The sequence below is a fragment of the Branchiostoma floridae genome, chromosome 4 (genome assembly GCF_000003815.2).
Source record: "Branchiostoma floridae strain S238N-H82 chromosome 4, Bfl_VNyyK, whole genome shotgun sequence".
Lineage (NCBI taxonomy): Eukaryota > Metazoa > Chordata > Leptocardii > Amphioxiformes > Branchiostomatidae > Branchiostoma > Branchiostoma floridae.
The window spans coordinates 22,989,857-23,014,065 of record NC_049982.1 but is presented as its reverse complement, the minus strand read 5'-3'; the positions used below and the strand labels follow the sequence as shown (position 1 = coordinate 23,014,065).

The 24,209-nt window shown below is 38.3% G+C and overlaps 1 protein-coding gene across 6 annotated transcripts in view; it reads left to right on the top strand.

Moving 5' to 3' along the window:
- Window positions 1-20,472, top strand: part of LOC118414266 (uncharacterized protein ZK1073.1-like) — a 35,987-nt gene extending 15,515 nt beyond the window's left edge. Inside the window, exons 4-16 of one of the 6 annotated variants that reach the window (XM_035818185.1) lie at window positions 2,710-2,827; window positions 4,277-4,444; window positions 4,749-4,814; window positions 5,091-5,157; window positions 7,997-8,083; window positions 9,563-9,640; window positions 10,749-10,760; window positions 12,995-13,095; window positions 13,844-13,879; window positions 14,111-14,162; window positions 14,623-14,700; window positions 15,320-15,371; window positions 17,059-20,472. In XM_035818185.1, coding sequence (XP_035674078.1) covers window positions 2,710-2,827; window positions 4,277-4,444; window positions 4,749-4,814; window positions 5,091-5,157; window positions 7,997-8,083; window positions 9,563-9,640; window positions 10,749-10,760; window positions 12,995-13,095; window positions 13,844-13,879; window positions 14,111-14,162; window positions 14,623-14,700; window positions 15,320-15,371; window positions 17,059-17,120 — 977 coding nt within the window. In that variant the 3' untranslated portion in view covers window positions 17,121-20,472. The other 5 variants (XM_035818186.1, XM_035818187.1, XM_035818189.1 and 2 more) reach the window with 5 other exon arrangements.
- The last annotated feature ends 3,737 nt before the right edge of the window (window positions 20,473-24,209 follow it).

Sequence of the window (24,209 nt, the reverse complement as noted above, 5' to 3'; positions counted from 1 at the left end):
GGTGGTAAAATTCTTGTAAAATTTCGAGACGTCTCCGTTTATGTAATGGCTCATACAAAACAAGAAGAAGATTGAAGTTTTTAGCTTGAAAAAAACAACAACACTCCTACTACACAGTACCTGCACCTGACAATTATTAAAACGTATGCCCTACTTGCTTAAAAAAAGTTCACTGCAATAATAAATGCACCCACATCACAAGGAGATTATGACGGTACTTAGACCTAGTTATCGAAGTGGAAATTGTTGAATGGCGTCATGTAATTTCATGACGAAAATCTTCTGAATGGAAGATGCGTTTTTTTTTCACTCTCGGAAAAATAGGAGCTGCCGCGATTCTAAAAACCAATCAGTTATGCATAGGCGCTCCTGTGGAAGATTATATTCTTCCATATGGGCCCGGGGCATATTGGGCAAGCTCTGTTTTGACATGGAATCAATTCACAATATTAGTTCTCTTTTGGGGATAACTTACATTAAATATTGCATTTTTGCGCAGGGGTGACTTGGAACAGTCCAATGTTGCGTGGGAATGGGTATGGCTGAAATATGCTGTATTTGCACCCAAGCAAATGTCGGCCTTTCTAGTTATTATAATAATAGTCTCTACAATGTACAGCTTAGACAATAGGGTAGGCAGCCAAGATATAAAGTTTTTGTGGCAGTCACAACCACATACACACACGACCACACACACGGCCACACACACACACACACACACACACACACACACAATATATAAAATTTAAGGCACTGCAGCAATTTCACAATTTACAGTAACAGTAGTCCCTCCACCCTGTACAGATTGATGTCATCCTCCACACAATTTGGTACATGGCCAACTGATAAAGATATTCACTATTACGTGCACCCTGACAGAGATGAATTGGGATTAGGTGACAGGGAAGTAATAATGTACATGGCTGTTCAATCAGGACTTGTTGAAAACTTATTTCTTGATTAAATCAAGGAGGTTATATTAAATGTCGCCATACTTGTGAGTACTACTTTAATGATAGAATTGATTGTACGTGCCCTTGAACATCGGCCCCAAAAACTATTATGATAAAGTAAGCTGTTAAACAAGTACAGTCATATAGACAAGAACACTAGGGATAACCAGTTTAATATTATTAATACAGATTTATTCATAAGTTGATATACGGACTAGAAGAAGTAAACTATTAAATTATCCTTTCCACAACTAGTTAAAGATATAATGTGTTATGTGAATTTAACTGGATATTGTAAAAATGACAATTGTATCTAGTTGCTCCAATATTATTGCTGATCTATTTCAGCAAAACAAGAAAGATAAGAAAAACTAGAAAGGCAACATTTTTGAAAAAATGCAGGATGTGGGCGAAGGGAAAAGAAAGGAAAAATCGCAAGAAAAGAAACAACTAGAATGACAACATTTTCGCGAAAATGCAGCAAGTCTTTCCCGTGGCCTTTTTTGAAGTTTAAGTCAAACTATCTTACACACAATAGTAATTGCCATTAGGTGCCCCGTATTCTCGGTTCACCCCTATTCTCGGCCTTTACCTGACGTCACGGGTTGTGCTGTGTAGCAATTATAAAGCTGAAATTCATGATCAGGTTCAGGTCCGGTACCGTACCGTAGCCTCCATTCCAAATTTGACTTAACGCCGCAGGCGACAGACATCGACGATACAGTATTTGGCTGCCGGTATGGTCCGAGGCGTTGACGAGCCCCCCTCCCCACATGGACCGTCCGACCGTTTAAACGCCGTCTTTTGAGGGCAATTAAAAAATAAATAAAAAGGCGTGTAAACTGAACGATGCTCTGTTTGCAAGATAAAATTGTTGTAAATATCAAAAAAGAAAAAAAAAGGACAAGTAAAAGAAAGTTGTTCCCGTTTTTAAAAAGTTGTTCCCGCCCGGAATCGAACCAGGGTTGACCTAGCGAAAAAAGCGCAAATGTAGCTGGTGCTTTAGCCATTCGGCCAAGCTTGCCGTAACGTTATTGCCCGCATTTTAACAGGTACATGTATACAAATGCAATGCGTAGCTTGAACACGTCCGTTCACTGTTTAATTTGCAAGATTCCAAGGTCCCATTTTCTGAAGATAATGTTTTTTGTGCAAATTTATCAATCTTGTTCATTCCGTGGCGGGCAACTTCTTCCTTGAGCGCCTGTTTGGTCGAATGCATGGCCGATTTACTGCCGCGTCTCAGCTGCTATTATAAAACTGGATGCCGAATGACATTTTGTGTTCTCTGCGTTGATAGGTCCAGCTCTGACGTATACCCGAGACAGTCTGAATTTAGGCCAATCAAAAAGCTGGGAACGTGGAGTATTTGCTAACAGCTTCCATTTTTCTGAGTTTTGATTGGCTATTATCAAAATGGATGCCGATTGTGTCCTGCGCGTTGATAGGTTCACCTCTGACGTACAACCGAGAAAGTGCGACTTTAGGCCAATCAATAAGCTTGAAACATGGAGTACATGGAGGCTTCCATTTGTTTCTGATTTCCGGTGAAATACTTGTAAGAAAACTATATGTGTGGCTTCGCCCACATAACTAAAGGCTAAGATGACTAAAATCTGGTCTAAATACCAACTGGTCCTGTTAGTATTGTGACACTTTTCTAGCCCAATCTTATACAAAGTAACTGATTGGTTCCATTCTCTATATAAAACCACTGACTACCTTCCCCTGACATTTTTGTATTGTTTGTACCCAGACAAGTCGTTCCACCAGTTCCTGCTCCACGAGGACATGAAGGCCATCCTCAGCAAGTTCTGTATCGTCCAGATCACTGTTCCTGGGCAGGAGGAGGGAGCTGAGACCCTGCCTAATGAGTAAGCACACCTGGTCATTCATAGCTTAGCTAGAAAAGTGTCAGACAGACACCTACTTCTGTGTTGTATGACATTACAGGGCCCAAATTGTTTCTTTTTGCATAGTATTACCTCACGACCTCTCAGAATCTAGGGAGTATAGATCACAGTAAAAAAACTTTTCAACTTCAGAATCGATTTACTATAATAATCTTTATGTATAAGCAGGTAACAGTCAATAGAGAACTTAAAACCACTATAAGTTGTTACCTTTCAGTATATGAGCCAGAGAGCAGGTTAGATGCTTGCACTCAGTGCACAACTCAAATTTTACTCGAGGTGTTATTTCCAGCTCTGGACAGCATCCTGTCACTATTAGTACATCTATGGAGATGCAGACATACATACAGAAGGCACCAAGAGATTATGAATTGTATGAAGATGTTGCAACTTAATTTCTTTCAAGTGTCATACTATGGATTTTGTTATCCACTTTTGGGTACTTTATAATTGTGCAATTTTCTTTAATTTGACATTAAACTTTTATCATTATTCTATAATTATCACACAAGCTCCCCAGCAATTCTTTTACAATATATTATGTCTCAGGTATGATGTTTTATTCATCTTAGAAATTAGTTTGACTATTTTTTATCTAGAATGTCATTTGTTGTCATATCTGTCATACTTAGTAAACAGGTTACCAATGATATAGCTGTGATGGAACCTCTTGCTGTTATCTGTTGCTAGCAGTTGTTGTCCCTTCCTGTTAAGTTCATCTGTCCTTTGCTCTAACCCAGTCACCTTGAGTGATATATAAGCCCCAGTTCTGGTTACTGGGACAGTGGAAAAGCTGAATATGACGAGGATCCACCAAATTTGACTAAACTACCCTTAAAAGTAAAAATAGTATTAAGTAATAACATGATAAGCAGATTGTGTCAAATTTGGGTTGTATGGGCCAGGCAGTAATCCTCAGATGCCCCCACCCATTGAAATATGAGTTGTCACCTTAAAACTCAAGGACTTTCTTCCGGCTGGCCATTTACTTAATACAAAACAAGTCTTTTATAGATACCTACCTACCTACCTAGTCTCTTGACTTACAGGTCATTGGGGGGACAAGATAGACATGAACATAGAGAATTATCTCAAGGCTCGTCCTTCCCTTGCCAGGATCAGCCTTTCCTGTAGACTGAAGGATGTTCATTCTGCAGCTTTGTCCTGCAGCAAGTCATAGTAGTACAGAAAAGGAAGCCATAAACTAACTATCATCTGTCTTTTCTGTTAAAACCAGTGGAATATTTAGCTGTTCTGTGAGCTAACACTGGATCAAGATTTCTTTCACCTTAAGTTTAACCAAAACCTTTTAACCTTTTAAATGTACTTTACGTTTCGCTTGAATTCCCTCTCCTCTGTTCCCTCCTTCCTTTTTCCTCTTCTCCTTGTTTCACTGTCACTTCCACATAGCACTGCAAGTGGTTTTGGCTCTCCTGCTCTGCAGAGAGCCTTTAAAGCTTCTCCATCTCTGCGAAGAGCCGTTTCTTTTAAGAAGAGCAGGCCGCCTTCCGTAACATCTGACCAACCAGCGCCGGCCCCAGCTCCGGCCCCGGCCCCTGAAAAATCTGATGAACAAAGGTTGGAAGGCCGCTTGCTTCCAAAGGATTGCGCAATCTGCAACGTCTTGTTGCTATTACTTTTCATGCTATCTTCTTTTCATAAAGTCATCTTTGCTACCTCTGTTTCCAAGCATTAACATTGAGCTATTTGTGGATGTGCTGTTCTTGTATTATGTCATGGTATCCTGGAAAGTTCTGAATGTCTGGGTGGGGAATTAGGTGTTCAACTGCACTGTGTAAGGAACGTTTACCACATGTTGGACTGGAGAGCATATTCTGTGGTTTAAGGTTTTCTTAATATTTTGTTATATAATTTTTTACAGCTACAAGTTCCCAACCATGCAGGAGATGGGCACAGAAGTGATTCCTCAGGTCCTGGCAGCTCTTGGGTAAGAGCTCTTTTAAAATCCACTGATCTCTAACAACTGGCAGTTCTCAGTGTAAGTTTTAAGGAAGGTCATACAGACCTTAAGCATCAAAGTGAATAATTGTATATAAATACAGTACTTTAAACTTCTTATTAGTTTACCTCACCATATGAGTCCAGAGACAAAAGAAATATGTAAATTGTGTGTCAAAATTTTTCTATAATCTTTCTTTGAGCAGGAAGGAATAAGGAGAGATCTGAAGAACTGACAGATGTTTTCCCCTTCTTTAATTTTCAGATGTAAGTCCAAGGATGTGGTTGGATTAGGTGTGGGGGCTGGTGCCAACATCCTCTGTAGATATGCGGTAAGAGGCTTTACAGGCTTACAGCTAGTGTAGGTGTGGCTATTGATTACAGTCTGTAGAGCTGGACCTGTGGGAAGAGTAGTCGTGGACAGGGTACTTGCAGGAAATAAATGTCATTCATTCATTCATACATCAATCTATCCATCCATCCATCCATCCATTTAATATTCACAACATTCATTATTCAGTCATTCAAGTAGGATTGCATCTGGTAAGTCTACAGGTTCATTTTATGCACCGACTATACAAGAAGAAACATTGGAACTTATTTATTCTTGTAAGTCGCAAGTGCTCACAATTAATGGATTTTGAGCACAGTGCTTAGTCCATGTTCAGCCTCATCCAGAACTCAGATGATAAATGCAACTCGGTATCAAACGTTTAACACATGGTTTGATGTCAGACATTGAAGCTTTTAGTGTAGTCTCTTAGTCGTAGATACAGGACCCTAAGGGAGTCCAAAATGCTAAAGCTTTTAACAGTTTGATGAAATGAGGGGCACAGCATGCAGTCGACCCACTGACATCTACTAAGGGCTATTTGAATAGAGATGGCTGTGATGTACAGGCGACCCTTTGATCCACATTAGTCTGGCAGGGTCTGAGGTGAATTCGGAATACAAATTTCAGATGAAGATGTGACCAGAATATTGATGTATGTAGTACTCTTCAAGCTGTAATGAGAGGACAACATTGGTAGAATGGTTTCAGATTTGTGGTGACTGAAGACATTGTTACTGATCATGGTTTATGCAGCCATGTACTACCTACATGTTACTCTGTTCCTTAAAGTTTGGATAAACTTATGAAACTGCTATTTGTTAGCATGTTGTAGCTTATAGTGATGTTGACAGAGCTGTAGATAACAAACTAATTGGTTTTGAATTAATTTGGGCCCTAGAAAATGGGTTTAAGTTTATGTTACAGTGCTGCTCAGACTGATTTTTTACATGTATTCATCGGCTTGAACAGCTTGTACAAGCAATTTCCAGAACAGAATGAAAACTGTAACTACACAAACTGCTATAAATAGCTGTAAAAGACTGTTAAACCCGGTGCATTGAAATCAGGATGGGGTCTCTCCATGTGGGAAACCTTTAGAATGATAATGCAGCAGCGCCAATAGCTCACCAAACCGAATCAACAGCTGGAGTTGAATGGAAGATTGCGCTGTCCTTGGTGCTGAAGGGCAATCTAATTACTCCTGACAGAGCTGAGTCCATTCAACACCTCAGCTTCCTGCAGTAGGAGATGCCTTGGGTATTGATCCACTCTTACATCCTCCTAACTGGTTATGTTTAGTCAGAATAGAACCATCAGCTGTGTGATATTGCTTCAGATAAGGACTTTATTTTCATTGATTTGAATGCAACACTTAAATCATGTAATCTTTATCCGTCATGACCTGAATGAAAAGTGGCCAGCAGGCTGATTTGAGTTTTTTTTTTATATGAATAGAAAAAGCAGCAGTTTTAGACTTAACCCACAGACAGTGTCTTTACAAAATCAAAAAAATCTTGAGATTCAGGGTTCACTTCTTGAGACTTAATTTCATCCAATTTTTAGATTATTTAACCAAATCTTTCAATGTTCTGAAGGAAGGAAGGAAGGAAGGATGCTTTGAAAAGATTTGAAGAGATATATTCATTTGAAAAGACTCAAGATGCTTCTAAAGATCTCAAGATGCTTCAAAAGATCTCGAGATGCTTAAAAAAATCTCAAGATGCTTTCAAAAGATCTAAAGAGGCTTTCAAAAGATCTCAAGATACATTGAAAAAATCTCAAGATGACTTTGAAAATGTCATCAATTTAGTTTGTTACATGATGCGTGAAATTTTCCTTAAGTTTGACCGCCATTTGAATAGCAACCACCTTTCATGGCATTACAGTGTGCTCATGTGGCTAGCTGTAGATCAAAGTCTCAGAACCTGAAGCACCAAACCTGCCTTGCAGCATTCCCACTGAAACAGAAAAAGCTTTTTAGTTGAATCCCTTTCAGCTCTTTAAGCAGAATCAGGCTTACATACCGGATCCCTCCATCTCAAGTATGACTCCTAACGTACACTCTATCATGTCAAACTGCGTAGGAATGACACTACAGAGTAGTTCAATGTGACATGCAAGTGTTAGTTCAGGCCTTTAGAATCAGACTGTCTCACAATTTACCAGAATTGATGACCACTTGATGACAACCACCCACTCATCCAGGCAATGAGTATGCATCTGCATGTACTTGGGTTATCAAAAACAAAGTCTGCTGGAGGTGTTTGAGGAGAGCCACACCCCAAGCTTGTGAAGAACCCACCTGTGACACTTAGGCCTAGCGTTTCCTGTTTCAGTCCTGCAAAAATTAGGGTTGGTAGGTAGGGGTTATCTTTTTTTTCTTGTAAATTTTTTAGGTTGGCCAACATATTACATATTACAATACAGTTGAACAAACAAAACTGAAATGCATGAGGACACTTGTCTTTCAATGTCAAACTTTGATTTTAGTAAATAGTTAATAGACATATTTATTTAGATAGGACAAACAGTGTTTCTACTTCAAGAAGAAGCAGGCTGAAGCTGTGACTCCACTGCCCCCCCCCCCCAAAAAAGTCTAGGGTCAACAAGTTTTTCTAGGGTAGGTAGGGAAACAGGAAACACAACATTTTTTAGGCCTTATTGAAACATTTATCCCATCCTAGTGTAAGTAGGTCAAAGTTAACACAGTACAGTCAGGTCTTCGGATGGGCATCTTAAAAAAAGTGATTGTCACCTGCTACGTCAATCCTTCGACAAATGTAGTAAATCTCAATACTAAAAATTCTGACACAGAACGATCCTGTTCCCGTCCGTAGATGGTCTCAGCGTACGATGTGCTGGGGCTGTGTCTGCTGGAGTGCAGCGCTGAGTCGGCAGGCTTTCTGGAATGGGGACAGGAGAAGGTAAGATGTGTGATTTTCATCATTGCTGTGAGAGATAAAAGTACCCGGTAAAGATATGACCAAGAGGACAAATGTACAGCGTACTGTGACTTGTGTGTTAGGTGTTCTAACTCATTTTGTGACCATTTGTCAGTCACGTTGCAAGTCTGTGACGCTCCCCCTTCTCCCAACCCTACCCAGCTTGCTCTTGGTGGTGATGTGGTATGGTGTCATCGTTGGTGTTCTTGTGCCGTATGGTCAGACAAAGTCAGCTCTGTGGTCCTCATAAGCTGAAATTCCCGTCTTGAAAAAGATTGTCCAAAAGTGTATTTTTTGGGGGGTACATAAAACTTGTCGCTTGTAAAGATATTTTTGATTTGACACTTTTAGAAATTTTTATACATCAAATTGTCTCGGAATAACAAGTATTCTCTTTTCAACCAGAGTTTCAAAAGGAAACATTTTATAACAGTGATGATCATCATCTTCCTCATGGTAATGCTTTGCACTGCAGCTAGGTGTCACTGCTGCATTGCTAAGAATTTGGTCTCACCTACATTAATTTTGTACATTGTAGCTACAGAGAAAGGTAAAACCAGTCAACATTACCCAGAAGGAGGTGGGAGGTGGCCATCTAAAGGAAGAACGGCTGTTGTAATTCCATTTTATTTACCAAGCGACAGAAACTGAAAGTAGTCCTGAATCATCTCATTCAATGTCCACTTTGTCTGGCCTCAGTATTCTCACATCGGTGTCAAATGGCTCAAACGAAAATGATGAAAATGAGAATTTCTGTCACAAAAAGAGAAAGAAAAATATGATGACTCCATACAGCAACACTAACATTTTTCATGGGTCTTGCTGCATGCTTACCCTTTTAATTTGTCAAAAAGTAAGTATACCACTTCCTGCATTTTCACCTACATTGTCAAGAGCTGGTTGAAGTATCTTACCAGCTATTGTGGTCACAGATTAAGTTGTTGTGTCAGTGCCCATTGGATTTGACATACAATGTAATCTGAAATAGAGAGAAAAGGAATACCAACAGATACACATTGTACATATTATGGATTGCTATGAATATGTTTTCACAAAAAAATAATTCACATGTAGTACTACCTGACATTGTGTACAAAATCTGCAGCACTTTGGGTAATGCACAGAGGTTTTAAGTTAGGAAGGTTAACACTACCTTCCTTTAGTTACTACACCAGATTCTGAAATCAAGCCAAGAAGGGTAAGAAAACTTAGTTTTGTGCAAAACCCCAAATGTTCATATCAAAGAAAGGATTCTTACTGGCCACTTTTCATTTAGGATGTTCCATTACATAGCATTGTATCTCCAGTATTGATTATACTTTCATGTGGTACATTACATTAATCCCTTTGTACTTTCAACAGATACCCTGTGATGGCTGTTTTAAGATGTATTTCCTTTGATATGCTACAAATGGATCATACATGTAATTGTTTGACTTGCATCCTGCTGTCTGTGTGCAGATTGCATCTCTACAGCTGAACATGAAGGGGATGAACCCCACCAGTGAGAGCTACCTGATCTGGCACCACTATGGAAATGTAAGTTGTATGTATTACATGAACTTGGGTCATATAGAATGAACCATTTATGTTGGTCATGGTGGTCAACTCTGACAACAAGTCAAAGAAGCTTCTATTACATACACTTGGCACAAAATGTTGATCATTTGATTCAAAAGAAATACATGTAGATTTTGTTAATAATGTTTCCATTTTGTACTATATATAGATGTAATGATGTTGCAATTCCCTACTTCATGTCATGTAACAGGTATCATACATGTATGTTCAGCTAACTGATGATGTTACTTTGCTTTTAACAATCCAAATGGCAATCTTAAAGAAGTGTTTCACAAGCACCCACCTTAAGTATAGGTAGAAGAAATCTTTTACATCATGACATATACATGTACTATCTGAAAGACTACACTAAGATCTAACTAACTGTCTGCTGTCTAATGATGCTGTGAATATATTTAATGCTCTACTTTCACTCTCCATCCTCATTTCATCACTTGTGAGTTTCACTATCAAAATAATTTGCACAGGGTCTTGATTTTTCTAAGTAAAGGGTTGTTTGACAAAATGGACAATTTGCACTCATTGGAATATTTGAAGTTTATTTTGATTTAATACATTGTACGCTACAGCAAAAAAAAATTCTATTCCATGGATCACAATCTGCTTTTAAAAAATGTTATGAAGACAAGTATGTATCCTACACTGACAAGAATATCTTCAGAATGTACCAAATTTGACAGTCAATCTCAGGTAGTATGCAAAGAGTCATTTGCTACCTTAAAGTTTGTACAACGTACTTTTGGGGCACTGCTAAACTGGACTGAGGTTTTATATTGCAAAAATACACAATCATGTACTTGTATTATATATAATTGACATGTACTGCAGCTATTGGCATGCTATATGGAATAAATCCAGCCAAAAATAAGCTGTTATCATCACAAACTTAAGTCAAAATCTAATTGAATTTCATCTTCTTGAAAAAGAGTGTGCAAGCCTTAAGTACTTTTCCCCTTTACTTAAGAAAGTCGGCCTGGTATCTACTTTGTGCTGTCATGTTGTGGTGTTGTACTTGTGTCTCCATTGTGAGTTTTCCTTTTGTTATATCACGCTAACAAAACTGGAGGACTTGGCCAAGGTAACCCTACAGGTCTACATGTACATGTAGCATGTGGATGGGGAGTTCCTGCATGCATGTAGCACCACTTAGGCCTGGCCTTTCATCTATGTGGTGATTGCTGAGCAACCAAATTTAGATTTGTGTGAGTCTTGATATCATGTATGAGTGTCATTCAAGTCTCCCAAAGATGCAAATGACATGTTTCATTAACATGCAAATGTGTATGTATGTCATAGCAATTTCAGCACCAAGGACAAGACCAGTTATTGCTATTTCTGAACCAGATACAAGACATAAAAGTATATTTAAAGTTAAAGACAACTAAACATTAAATATATTTGCTAAAGATTTGCAAAATCTGTGGTTGCTCAGCAGTCATAGCATCTAGCTATAGTGGTTGACAGGGGGTGTTAGTGTTGGAGCAAAAGTGATAACTGTAAAAGTCATTCTGCACTATGTTTGAAGACATTGCTCTGAGAAGAGGAATTTAGTACAGTTTTTAGAGAATGTTGACTTTTGAGAAATACATCATGATGACTGAAAATTTGTCTTGCTGTTGCAAGAATTAACCTCATCGTGAACTGTATGATCACATTTTGGTGTAAAGAAGGGATGCTACTAGCCTTAAATTAGGTTTGACTGAGGGTACTGCCACAGTACAAAATTCTGGTTATAAATTCAAACTAAAATTTGCACCTTTTAGCAAAAATCTCCTACCAATAGGCAGCTTATGATAACTGTTTACATTTGCCATACAGCTGCAATTTTGGGTTCACTTATAGTTATACATTATGAATCTGGTTTCTTACTAGTACTGTACAGTTGTGCATGTGGACTGCTGAACTTGAAAGATAGTGTATATATATTGGAGACACATTGAACTAATATCAAAACAAAGTTTTATCTCAGAGCATGTTCAAACAAAGTGCAGTTCCGTTCAGTTGCTCCCCATAGTTAGGGACAACCTGATTGTAGTATTATCAGTCTTCTGATTTAGTTTATTTCAATTTTTATTCGCTGTCGTAAATTAAATCGGTGTTTTAAAACAGTTCTCAGTATTAATACTGCTATTATTCGTAACAAGTTTTTGGACATTAGACAATGATAGTGAACCATCTGTTGTTTCCCATGATGTTTAAGAAAAGTCAGAAATATGTTTAACTTGTTCCAATTGCCTGCTGGAGTCATTGTCTGATGCAGGGAAATCTTTTAAAATGACAATGACTAAAGAGACGTCTTATGCACCTTAAGACATTCTGAAGCTGTGGATGTTTTCATATATAAGTAATTGTTTATAAGTTGAACATTAGATTTATTTTCTTAACCATTGAGAATCTTTTATTGTTTGACTTTCAACAGTTATAAAGCCAATTTGTTTCTACAATTTAGGAAATGTACAAGTCATGTAGTGTTTCTTTCCCTTTTTCCTGTGTTTGTTTGCTTTCTTGATACATGTATGTTACTTTCTTTTCCTTTCTCTGTATACGTGGGTTTTTCTTTGGGTAGGCAAAGAAGGACAAGCTGAGTGAGGTGCGAGGGTATAGTGATCACCTTTACTCCAAGTTCAACCACCAAAACCTTGCTCGTTTTGTCAATCGCTACATGAGGTAGGTATGACCGGACTGTACAGACTACTGCAAGTCTGTGTATCAAAGCTGTGCACCCGTGTTGACTCTTTTTCATAGGGAGGAACAAAGGACCCAGAATCTGCTCCAAAATACGGTCGAGATGAATATACGAAACAATTCCATTGTTTTCTACAATTTGTCTATTTAGTAATGTTTTGCTAATCTAATTGCTATGATTTTGCTGAACCATAGGATTTGGAAGAGTCATAAGATTCTGTATTAAATACCAGTACTTATTATTCGATGTACAAATGTGCATATAAAACTTAAGTTTGAAAAGGTAAGATTAAAAAAGAAACAAAGTGAATTTAAAGTAAGTCTGACCACAAAGACTTCTAAACCATGCTTTTGAACAGATGTAAAGGCTTTGCATAGTACCAGTGAAAATGTTTCAATCTGTTTTTGTGGCACATTTAAGTTGAGAAATTCATCCCAAGATCCTGATTTCATTCGTTTTGAGCTAATTAAACTAATATTACTTAGTCTAGTACTTTTAACAAAAATTTGCAGTTTTGGTGATTTGTTGTGTCCTTTGTTTCTCCCTTTTGAGAGAGACAGAACAACAGTTACTAACCCCTTGCATGTAGCAGTGTAGGTTTTACCACAGCTGTTGTTCCCGGACAGGCTAAACATCAGAAGCTCAAAGAGGTGCATGCCTTCCACGACAACCTGTACAAGACCATGAACCCCCATAACCTGGCCTGCTTTGTAGAGACTTACATGGCGTGAGTAGCTGTGCATAGAAGCTGTAGTCATGTAGAGCCCTCTGGTGGTTGTGTTTCATACTGCAGGGTTGCAAACAGATCATGCTGATTTTAGTGCCATGAAGTTTACTCTGTCATTCAATCAAAGAGTTGGCCTTTCCTAAAATCATGACGTTTTTTGTACTATTGAAGTCAATGGTGTACTGTATGCTATTTTGTGGGACAAACTAGGAACATATTGACCGTTCGTAATGGGAAAGAAAGGACTACTTGCAATGCTAGCTAAAGGGTCCATTCTGTGACAAAAGAGCACACAGAACACAGTTGTGAAAAGATAAAAGAAGATGTTTTAAGAGAAGACCAAATTTTTGAATGAATGATGGAAGAAAAATGTAGTCTAAGAATCTGATTTGTCTTGAGACGGTGAACTATTTTTCACTTGCTGTGGGTTTTACTTTCAGCTGTGCTGTGTTGGTGTCTATTTCTTTTGGCTTGTTGTTTTATCATCTTTAATATTGAAGAGCTTAATATAATGATCTAGCCTCACTAACATGTGGTCTTGGTTAGTTATGTACTCCAAATGAAGAAACATCTTATTAATATCATAACATTTCTCGCTTCTTGCTTTCTTGATAGTAACATGTAGTTGAAATGACTATATCGTTCATGTTGGCCTTTTGGAACTAACCTTTTAAATTGGATTAAATTCAATTAAGCCAAAGCGTTACAAATTGAAATTTCTCACTCACATTACATGCTTTGTTTCCAGCCGTACCAACTTCATGGACAAGCTGAAGACAATGAAGTAAGTGAATAGGACTGTCACAGAATGCAGAATTTAACACTTAGTGTTGCAGTAAACGGGAGTGAATTTAAACATTTGATGGAGTTAGAATAAGTTTGATTCCTTGGTTGTGCTTTATTACTTTTACCAACAATAGGAAACAATAGGAACTACTATGTATCTTCCTCATATCTCTGTTACATGTAGTAAGCCTTGCAACATGTTTCTGTAATCAACTTACTGTTGTTGTAGGTGCCGTGTGCTGATGGTGACTGGTAGCAGGTCGGCCCATGTGAAGGACGTGGTAAGTTACTAAGTACTGTTGTCACACATGTCAAGGTGTTGGACACAATAGAACATGGCACTTTTTAAAAAGAGAAAGTAACAAAACAAGCTGCTAGGGGCGAGCCAAGATCTAATCATTTTAAGGTCTTGTCAAGACTTACTGATCATCAAGTAAAATGTCTGACACAAAACCAACCTTATTGCTTCGCTTACTGCATGGATCTAAAATCTATATTAGCTAATCTTAAAATCTTAAACAATGAATAAAACAAAGGTTATTAAGTTTCCTTTTGATACATAATTGTCAAGAATATGCTCAGTGTCTATACAAGTGTACAGTAGTTTCTTAACATATGCAACCCCACTTAATAGAAATTGGTACACTTGAGTATTCATAGTCAAAACATTTGGGTGTATGAAGGTGCTTAACCATACACATAGTATCTGGATTGCTGCATGTTGCTGCTTTATCATTACAGGAGAAGACATACACTGCAATGGACCGTCAAAACAGCGAGATCCTAAAGCTGGATGGAGGGGATGTCATGGACGATAACGTAAGTGTTCCCTGCAAATTGCATACGCGGAATGAACACCGCTACAAAAACAGCAGACGTAATTCTCAGTTGTATTGCCACGTTTGGAAGGTGTTTCAAGTTATGCTGTTGTAGTTAGTTTCGTAAAACTTTCCCCAAGCCAGATGGCACCCATGCTCACTGTACAGTCACATCTCTGACAGCTTCTTACCACAGTCGAGAATTAGTAGCAAAGTTGGCATGATACAGTAAGAAGAGACACTGTAGCAATAGGTTCAACAGTGCAGACCAGCATGATACTGCATGACTTTTCATTCATGTGGGAAAAGGAAGTGCTAAGACACAGCAGCAGCAGTTTCAGCACTAAGGACAGTAACTTCCTGAAGTGTTATAACAGTCAATACTACTCTAGAAGATTGCTCAGGAGACCAATAAAATCTGGTCTATGGAGACAGTTAGTCACTTTAGACACTGAGGATTCTTAATGTTTGTGGCAATGGCAAAACAGAAAATGGTCACCTTGGGCAGCTGGTTCTTATGTAGAGGTGATCACATATACATTTTTGTATAGGTTTAATTCAAACAGCACAGGTTCATTGAGACAGGTTTTGGCAATGGCCTTTTCTCTACTTTTTTCCAGCCAGAGAAGCTAGCTGAAAGTATGCTATTCTTCCTGCAAGGCCTGGGACTGGGTAAGTTTTCTGCAAACAACAACAAAAATGGGGAAAACCTGTTCTTGTGTAAACCTGTAGGCACTGAACAATGTTTTGTGTGTAACTTTATTGTGCAACAATGATACAATGTACAACCTCATATTAGTTGATATCATCATCATCATCAGTCCCGTCATTACCATTGGTTGATATGCTATTACCTAATTTGTACTTAATCTATGTCTTAAGATGATTTAAAAATGTATTGTTGGTATGATGAGCTTTGATTAATGCTGTCATATTCAAGCTTTTATTCATAGTTTTGCTGTGCACTAAGTATCCCCCATTGCTCTTAAATCAACTCTGATTTGCTTGCTGTAGAATGAGATGGCACTTGAGTTGCTCTTATTGCTCATTCTCCTATGCAGAGCCTCATTAGCATCCTATGCAATACAATATCTTAGGGAAGCTCTGCTAAACTGGGCTGAGGTTTCCACTCTTGTGTGTGCCTCTAACTAACTGTCAGCTAATCCAAATATCTATTGCAGTTGGTATGAATGGTTTTGGTTATAATGATAATAAATGCAAGGCATGGCCTGTTGCTAGCTGTCAGCCAATCAGACTAGCTGTCAGCCAATCAAACTAGCTGTCAGCCAATCAAACTAGCTCTCAGCCAATCAAACTAGCTCTCAGACAATCAAACTAGCTCTCAGCCAATCAAACTAGCTCTCAGACAATAAAAAATCATCTTAACATGAAGGAACATTTAGGTGATTACGCAACCAAAAAAAAGTGTAAACTTCAGCTTGGTTTAGTAGATTGAGTTTCCCCAAGGTATGTTGTATCAAAAAGGCTCTGCACAAGAGAACGTTATTCCTAATTTTTGTCTTCCGTTGCATGACGCATGTTCTGTTGGTGTTGTTCCCCTTGGCAGTCGCATCTGTGGTGTCGCGGAAAATGTCCCGCGGTAGCTCCTTCTCCCGCGACTCCCTGTAAACGCTCGTACTTTATGAGGGAGTTACTCAAGCCGGCTGCTGACTAACCGCTGCATGGCATGTGTGCATGCCGTACGCATGGTATATGGAACAGAGAGGACGGATGCTATCTCGTTCTTTAACCCTCACCCTCCCAACAGCTGCTGTAACCAACAGATTTAAGTACATGTATGTTAACGTACCAACAGTGGGGTTAAACATTCAAGTAGCAACCGCTTTTTTTTAACATACTGGGTGCTTTGTCACTGCAATGATTTGCAATTCTATTTTACATACTACCTACATTCCACTGGTGTGTTCTCTCCCTAACATAACATGTTAAGGTTTAGTATACATTGTGTTTTGTTTCAATTCACTGGTTTAGTGTTTGTAGTTTTTTTTTTAAATAAAATTTGAATGGCATGTGAATATATATAGTGAAAAGAAAGACATGCCAATGTGGAATTCCATAGAACAAAAAGTCACCAAAACGTCTTTGAAATTTATAACAATGCACAAAATGTAGTTATTATACTACTGTAGTTGCATGTTTTCTTATTTCATGGTCCACTGTTGAAAAAGGCCTTGTTGTTAAGAAGACTAAGGTTGTGTCATGATGTAACAGTTGATGTCTTCCTACTTACATTATCATGTATCATCATGTTATTGTGATGCATTATTGAGAAGCTGCCATTGATTTGATTCTCATCAAGTTGTTCTGCTCTCTTTCAACCCCCTTCCCCTGTGACCAGTTTCGTCTGTCCGCTCCAAGAAGATGTCACGAGGAACATCTCTGTCAGGCACGGATGCATAAAGTTCGAAATCTGTGCTCTTCAGCTGTCTTTAAAGTGCCTCGTGCACAGTACTGTAAATCCAGTAACTTTTGCGGCGATTTATTTTGCAGTATGAAGGAAATAATTTTTTTTGCAGATTACAATTCAGTGTGAAATTGTAGGGAAGAGGTCACTGCAAATACTGCAAAATAAAAGTCCACAAAAGTTGCAAGACTTACAGCATTGAAAGACTCAGATGCATTTAAAGGGGGGCACTTTGAAGACTTGTCCTGCATTATCTCCAGCTTAGACGTTAAGAGGTAATGCTGTTAGTTAACTTCAAGGTACAAAGATGTCAAGTGGCAGGCTCTCAGTAGGGTACCAAACAAACTCTAAGTGTGCAGCATTTTCAAGCCCACATGTGCATTTGACAAGATTTTGAGAAGCAGCAGAGAATTGCTGGGTTTTGACCTTTGGTTTCTTGATGTTTTGTTCAGCAAGTATTGAAGAAAGTGGAAAATTGCTTTCTTGATTTTAAGTCAGATTACAGCTGTGTTTTAAGGGAAAGCTAGATGTATAATAATTTGCTACATTTAAGGGAAGCATTTTGTATGTCAGTTTCTATTAATTTTCTATTCTGTAAGTTGTACTTTTTGAAGAAAATCAGCTGACTTAAGTCACATTGAGCTCTTAACAAAAAAATTCTTTTGATGTCAGTTGTGAGCATCCCTCATTTTTGCATTCAGTTTTACAGCAAGATGACATATTGTCCAGCCGCGCTAAAATTTTGTTACCTTGTACGTTAAGTTGGGACACTGTGGATGGGCCCAACTGCACCGACAATTGTAAAAATCCTGCACACGGACAAAGTTTACCCGTAGCATGTAAACCTAGGTGTAGACATGCAAGAGATACACAACAGCTTTTGTCAGTAGAACACCAAGCAGAACTACCAATGAGTTTAAGAACAACAGCAAGGAAAAAAGTCACCCTTTGAAGTATGATACTCTCAAGCCTTATTGACGTTGTAAACACTTCAGAATGAATACACAAGTGTAGTAAGTAGCACACGTAAGCTGCATGGTTACGAATATTAGCAGTTCCCTGATATTTGTGCAATCCACGTTACATGCAAAATTGCTGCCAAAGTACTATGAACTGGCAAAGAACCTACATTTTGAATTGGTCTCTGTTCTTGAAAAAGGTAAGACTGTTCACATTAGCCTAGAAAGGAAAACAATTGTTACAGAGTACCCAGTAGAAACAGGACAAAGTGTAAGTTGCAAAGTTTTGCAACTGCTTAGTTTTTAAGTGAAGTCTTAAGATGTGTATCCAGTTAAAGTTTCAGTGTATTTGTGATAATGATCACTATGATGATGTTAGCAGGCAAGCAATTAGGAGTGCTGCAACAATTTGAGAAGCTATGTTCAGGTCAATACCAAAATGGTGTACAGCTTGTTAGCTATGCTGTTTATTTAGGAATTTGCTTGAATGTGTTCATGTTTTGACTTGCACGCATGGTTACCATGATTGAATTAGGAAGGCATGATATATATATCTACAACTGCCCCTCTTAGTTCTCCACTTATATAATATGAGCTGGTGTTCAAAGTACCGTGTAAAGATAAGCTGATGAAGTTAACAGTGATAAGAACTGTTTAAAATCTCCTTTGTTGTCCTTGAAAATATTGTGCATGTATTAGCGCTACAGTGTGTACTACATGCGGTTGGAGAAAGGTTGTTGATTACTCTATACATTTGTATATTCATCGCTATACGTTTTGTATACTTGGACTTTTCCATTTTCAAGTCACAGGAGGGCAGGCCAGAAGTTGATCATTGTTTGACAATGCCAATTTTTCATTGTTATCTCCCATTTATTTCCCTGTCCCACTCAATCTTTCAAAATAGAATAGTCTTGAGTGCTACTTGCAGTTGGGTGGTCTTTGTTTTATGGTTGCAGCTTGCAACATTTGAAATGAGCTATTAAAATCCATGAAAAGTGTGGAAAACTAGTAGCTGTCCAAGAATCATACATCAGAAACAGATGTAGTGCTGAATTCGAAATGTTTGTTTTCATGATTTGAGATGCTTGTTTTTATTTGCTGGTATGTTTTTACTTTAGCTTGAAATCACATATTTAGTGTTATTCAAGGAAAAATTATTGCTACAAATGCAATGTTACCCCAGTGTGTATGTTGTAAAGACACTAGAAGTCTGTGTCCCTTTTTCTGTGTGTTGCACTTTTGATAAATATGCCATCCTATATTCAATTTGTTAAGGATTGGACAACAATCTAATTGTTGCTGGGAAGTTAGCTGAATGGCTAGTGCATTAAGATGGCTGATCAGAGGCATAGCTTGGACACATGCTCTCAATTATAAGCTGTACATGTGGATAGAAATTGTTAGAATTGTTGCTGATTTGATATCAAGATGAATAGGCAAGATACTTGTTCAGTAGGGAATATCTCAAACAAACTGTGGGACACTGAAATTAACTACTCAACTTTCCAAATGACCAATGCAAATTTGTTACCAGTGGACACCAGTAAAATTTGATATCTGACAAACAAAATGTGCCCAAATTGTCGCCTAGTATCCCAGTAATTTTTGTTCAAATATCACAAGAAAAACGGAGTGTAAAGAATGGTATGAACAATTTTTGTACAGGCGGTACATGGTAAAAGAGCTACAAATATACCACATAGACAAAACATTTTGAAAGGAAAGATTTCAAGCCATCACAAATGCCATGTTTAAAAAATCATGTTTGATATAGCCGGGATGGTTTTGTACAGTCTCTGATCAGAAATCATAATGTGCCTGTAGTAATGCATTGCTGTTATTATTGCTTATACTTCTCATCTAGGATTATTGACTGCAGTATACATGTAGTGACGTTTGGCTATGTTGAAGAAATAGAAAATGATGCCATCTACAGCCTCAGGATTCTTTATTTGGAAGTTTGCATCCATTCCAATGTTATCACCAGTCACTCAATGCATGCCTATTGGGCAGTATAAGTAGTCGCAATAAGGACACTTAAAAAGAATGGACCATAAGAATAAGATTGAGTCTATCTGGGCGCTTATAATTTCATTGAGAATGAGAACATATAGAAGCTGATAAGTTCTCTACAAGAAGCCTCAGAAGCTTGATGTAAAGCATTGCATCGTTTTTTACGCTAAGAAGGCAGCCTTATGCTGTACATGTACCCCCATTTTAGGTTAGTGAATGATTATATCAAAGTTTTAGACGGTTGTTGGTACGAAGTTGATCCCAGATGGGTTTTTATGTGAAGCTTTAGTTTAATGTTGTGATGTGGTTAAGCACATTCTTGCACGGTTGGTTCATATGGAACGAGGACACAATAAACAGGCTACATATTGAATGTTGTACTTTTGTTTCCTGTCCGTCTACAACACTGTAGCAGAATAGAACTGTCCAAACGGCTGACAAAAAAAAAGAAAAAAGACTACAATCTTTGAATGCCATACTTTAAAGAGTCAGTCTTTCCAAGAGAGAAGTGTATTGAAAGTATCGTGGAAAGATTTGAAAGTTTGGGCCATTTCAAGTCGGACCAACATTTAATTAGCCTTTTCTAGTTTATGTTGGTTATTTGTTGATTTAGATGGGGAAGAACTAGAACAATCAAACTGTTCAAACACGCTGCCTTTCCTAGCCAGCACACGCTCTGGGAGGTAAGTAGATAAGTTTTGAATGAACCAAAATAATTTTTTTTTAAAGAAAAGCAAAATACACATCGCAGGGATAAGATGACAATGACATCGACAGAAACATACTTCAAATGATGATACCGACGATGTAGATCCAGTCACATCCGTTAGGATATTAATTGACAAACACTTCATTGTACAAAATGATTTTTTTAAAGGTATGCTTAAGGGCGTATTGTGGAATTTTGGTGCCTGTATTTTTTCTGCAAAATATTTTTGATTAGAAAATATCATTGTAGATTGACATTTTCAGTTTATTTGCAACATATTAGGGTAATTTCCTTCATTTCCATCATTTGATAATTGGTAACAACGCGAGAGCAAGCCGTGGGCCCGTAGCGCCATGGACCACATTGGTAGCGCTTATTTCAATTTTTATTCCACAACAAAGTAGCATTCATTCGCCTTTTATGATGTAGGAAAATGACTTTTCATGTTTTGATCGGTCAGATTTTACAACTCGAGAACCCCTTTCGCATTTTTGAACCATGTTGAAAATAAGTTCAACGGCCTGAGGTTAATGACAGCAGCTCTTTTTGTAGCAAAAATGTAATGACGTGTGGCTAGAATGCACTGCGCGTGGTTAAACAATTTCCGTGCTGCCTGCAGTTCTCAATTAAAGAATGTTCTTTTCAGGTTGTAATCTGCTACGTATGCAGTTCCTTGGAGAGGAATTTTGTTGTGCGTCACCTTAGAAATCAATCCTTATGTATCACTTAACCACCAAAACAGGAAGACCTGATTATATGGATGACGTCAGTGTGCATCAATTTCCGTAAATCGTACAAATGAGGAGATATATGCCGTAAACTGTATTAAAAAAAAAGTAAAATCGGAAAACGGATCGGAGAACAAGTGAAGTCTTCCTAAATCAAATAGGGAAGATAAGAAAACAATGAATTCATTGTTTAGCATACCATGCTCTGTGTGTTCAGCCATTTGTTCAACGTTCCCGACCACTTAGATTTTATAATGGGCGCATCAATTTCCACGGATGTGCCTAGATCCTAGATGCCTAGATGTGTTTTCGCGCAGGCTCCCCAGTATTATGATTATAACTGCCTCGTGGTCAATATTTACCACGTTCCCGTTCTTTAGTGTTTTAGTCGTTTGGGGATCCAGCTTTCGCAGGAAAACAACGTTTATCACTGGCCAGATTGAAGGCACTTTCCTCACTCTACTTGCCAAATGGGTGTAAGTGGATAGTGACGGTACATCGGTTAGGGAGGTGAAGGTGGTAGAAGGAGAGGGATGGGCTCCGTCTCCAATACCGTACGCGGGACACAGTACCCACTGAGCGCTAGCCTATAGCCCCAAAGACAATTGAACATTTTGTACCTTTATCAACCTGACACTTGAAAACAACAACAGAGAAAACATTGAATGAATACTAGCAATTTCATTTACAGCACGTAAGTTTAATGACCAACTTTAAATTTGAGCAAAGCGTACATTAACCACTGATAGCACAAGACTTCGATGTGAACCAATTTCCTTTCTACGAAGATCAGAACTGCATTTTGTTGTCAACGTTAATTCCTTCCACATTTTAAAGAATACTTAGCACACAATTTCAATTTTCCTTGTGTTCTACATATATACATATATTTCGTCTCAAAACATTGTCCATTAATCTTTTTACAGCCAGATTCAGTAGTAAAGAAAAAGCTGGTTAACTCATTTAAAGTCCAATAGTCCATATTCAACAAACCCCAGGCGCATCCGTACCTGGTCGCTACATTAACAACAATACTAAAATGAGGTGTCTTTGTTAACAAATCAACCACCAAGGCTAAACAGACATTGGAATTAGGGTTGGGTACCGGTACAGAAAATTCAGGTACATGTCCGGTTCAGGTCCAGAGGATCAGGTCAAGGTCTAGAGCTGAACCCGGACCTGACTAAAAACTTGTGAATGAGCGATATTCAAAACAACGGTCCATCGAAGTTCGCTACAAAGAAATCTGTATTTTGGAGTATCCGACTCCCACTGTCGTTTTAAAACTTTGTCTTTGCTAATTGTATATTTGAAAAAGTGACCATAAACGCTACTTCGTTCTTTGACAGGTAAGCCCCAAAGCGTGCGGATGCCTGCCGATATGATGTGTTCATGTTTTTTCAGGTCAGTTTTTTTGACCGGTACAAAAAGAAAAAAAATGGTTTTGAACCGGTCCAATGTACCGGTCCCCATCCCTAATTGGGGGTGACAAATATGCTTTTTAGGCATTTCCATCAAGGGTACAATCACTTGCATATACGTCACTAGTCAGACCAAAACCTATGTACCAATCCATATACAAAGAAAGATAAGACAAACTGGAAAGGGTACAGAACAAAGCTGTCAGATTCTCTTAAAGTAACTACAACAGGGGTGCTCTAGTGTCACCAGTCCACAGATCTACAGCTGATCACACAAAAGGCAGAGGAACATGTCCAGATTATGCTTGCTGAATTGTACAGAAAGACTGATAAAGCGACGATCGTACGAAATACAAATCAAATACTAGCTCAGACGAGAACAACACATAGTAATGTGCAAGTACCAAAGAGGTACAAACCCAGGATAAAAAAATGTGTTTGAAAATTCTTTTTTCGTCGAGTTTTGCACAAGGCAATTCATACGTTGAAAATGAAATGTAACATTGACATGATTTCTGGCTTTGGACAGAGCAAGCTGGACTATCCTAACTGCCTCATGCGTCAAACGGCGTGGGAGCCTCTATTTAAGTCTTGAAGTTACTCATTGCTGTGAGTGACATCCTCACTAGATGCCATGACTGCGTCCTCATTAAAAAGCTTTCAACATGACTTTAAGACCGAACTGTGCGCCGTTTAGTTGTGACAGGTCGTTAAGTGTGAGTACATGCTAACCAGTCGCTGCCACGTCGCGTGCCCAGGGAAGCCGGTGTGTTACGTCAAAGGGCTATTATACCGGCTATACAGGTACAAATACTAAGCGTTTCGTGACATTAAAGCGGCATATAGCTTTTAGCTAACATTTTAACACTCATAAAAGGTTAAGTCACTCTGACTAAATGAAACAATTGCTGTCAATTTGTCAATGTTACATTTTATTTTGTACAATGTGTGCGCATAAACGTTATCAGAAATGCCATCATTCGTGCGTTATTCTGTAGTAAATTGTTACATATATACAAGTAGCATTTTTACATAGCAAAAAGCTTCTGTAAAAGTGCTCAAATCTGTGTATCCCAATACGGGATAGCCTTCACGCGTTTTTGTGTACCTTCCTATCTGTGTGACACGACTGGAGTCACTTGGCTACTCTCCTTAAGCTTATCCCGTTTACCATTCACCGTGCCCGAAGTTGGCCATGCAAGCAGTTTCGGACTTGCCATTTTACCTTTCTTTTGGTGACCTAGTTTCAAGT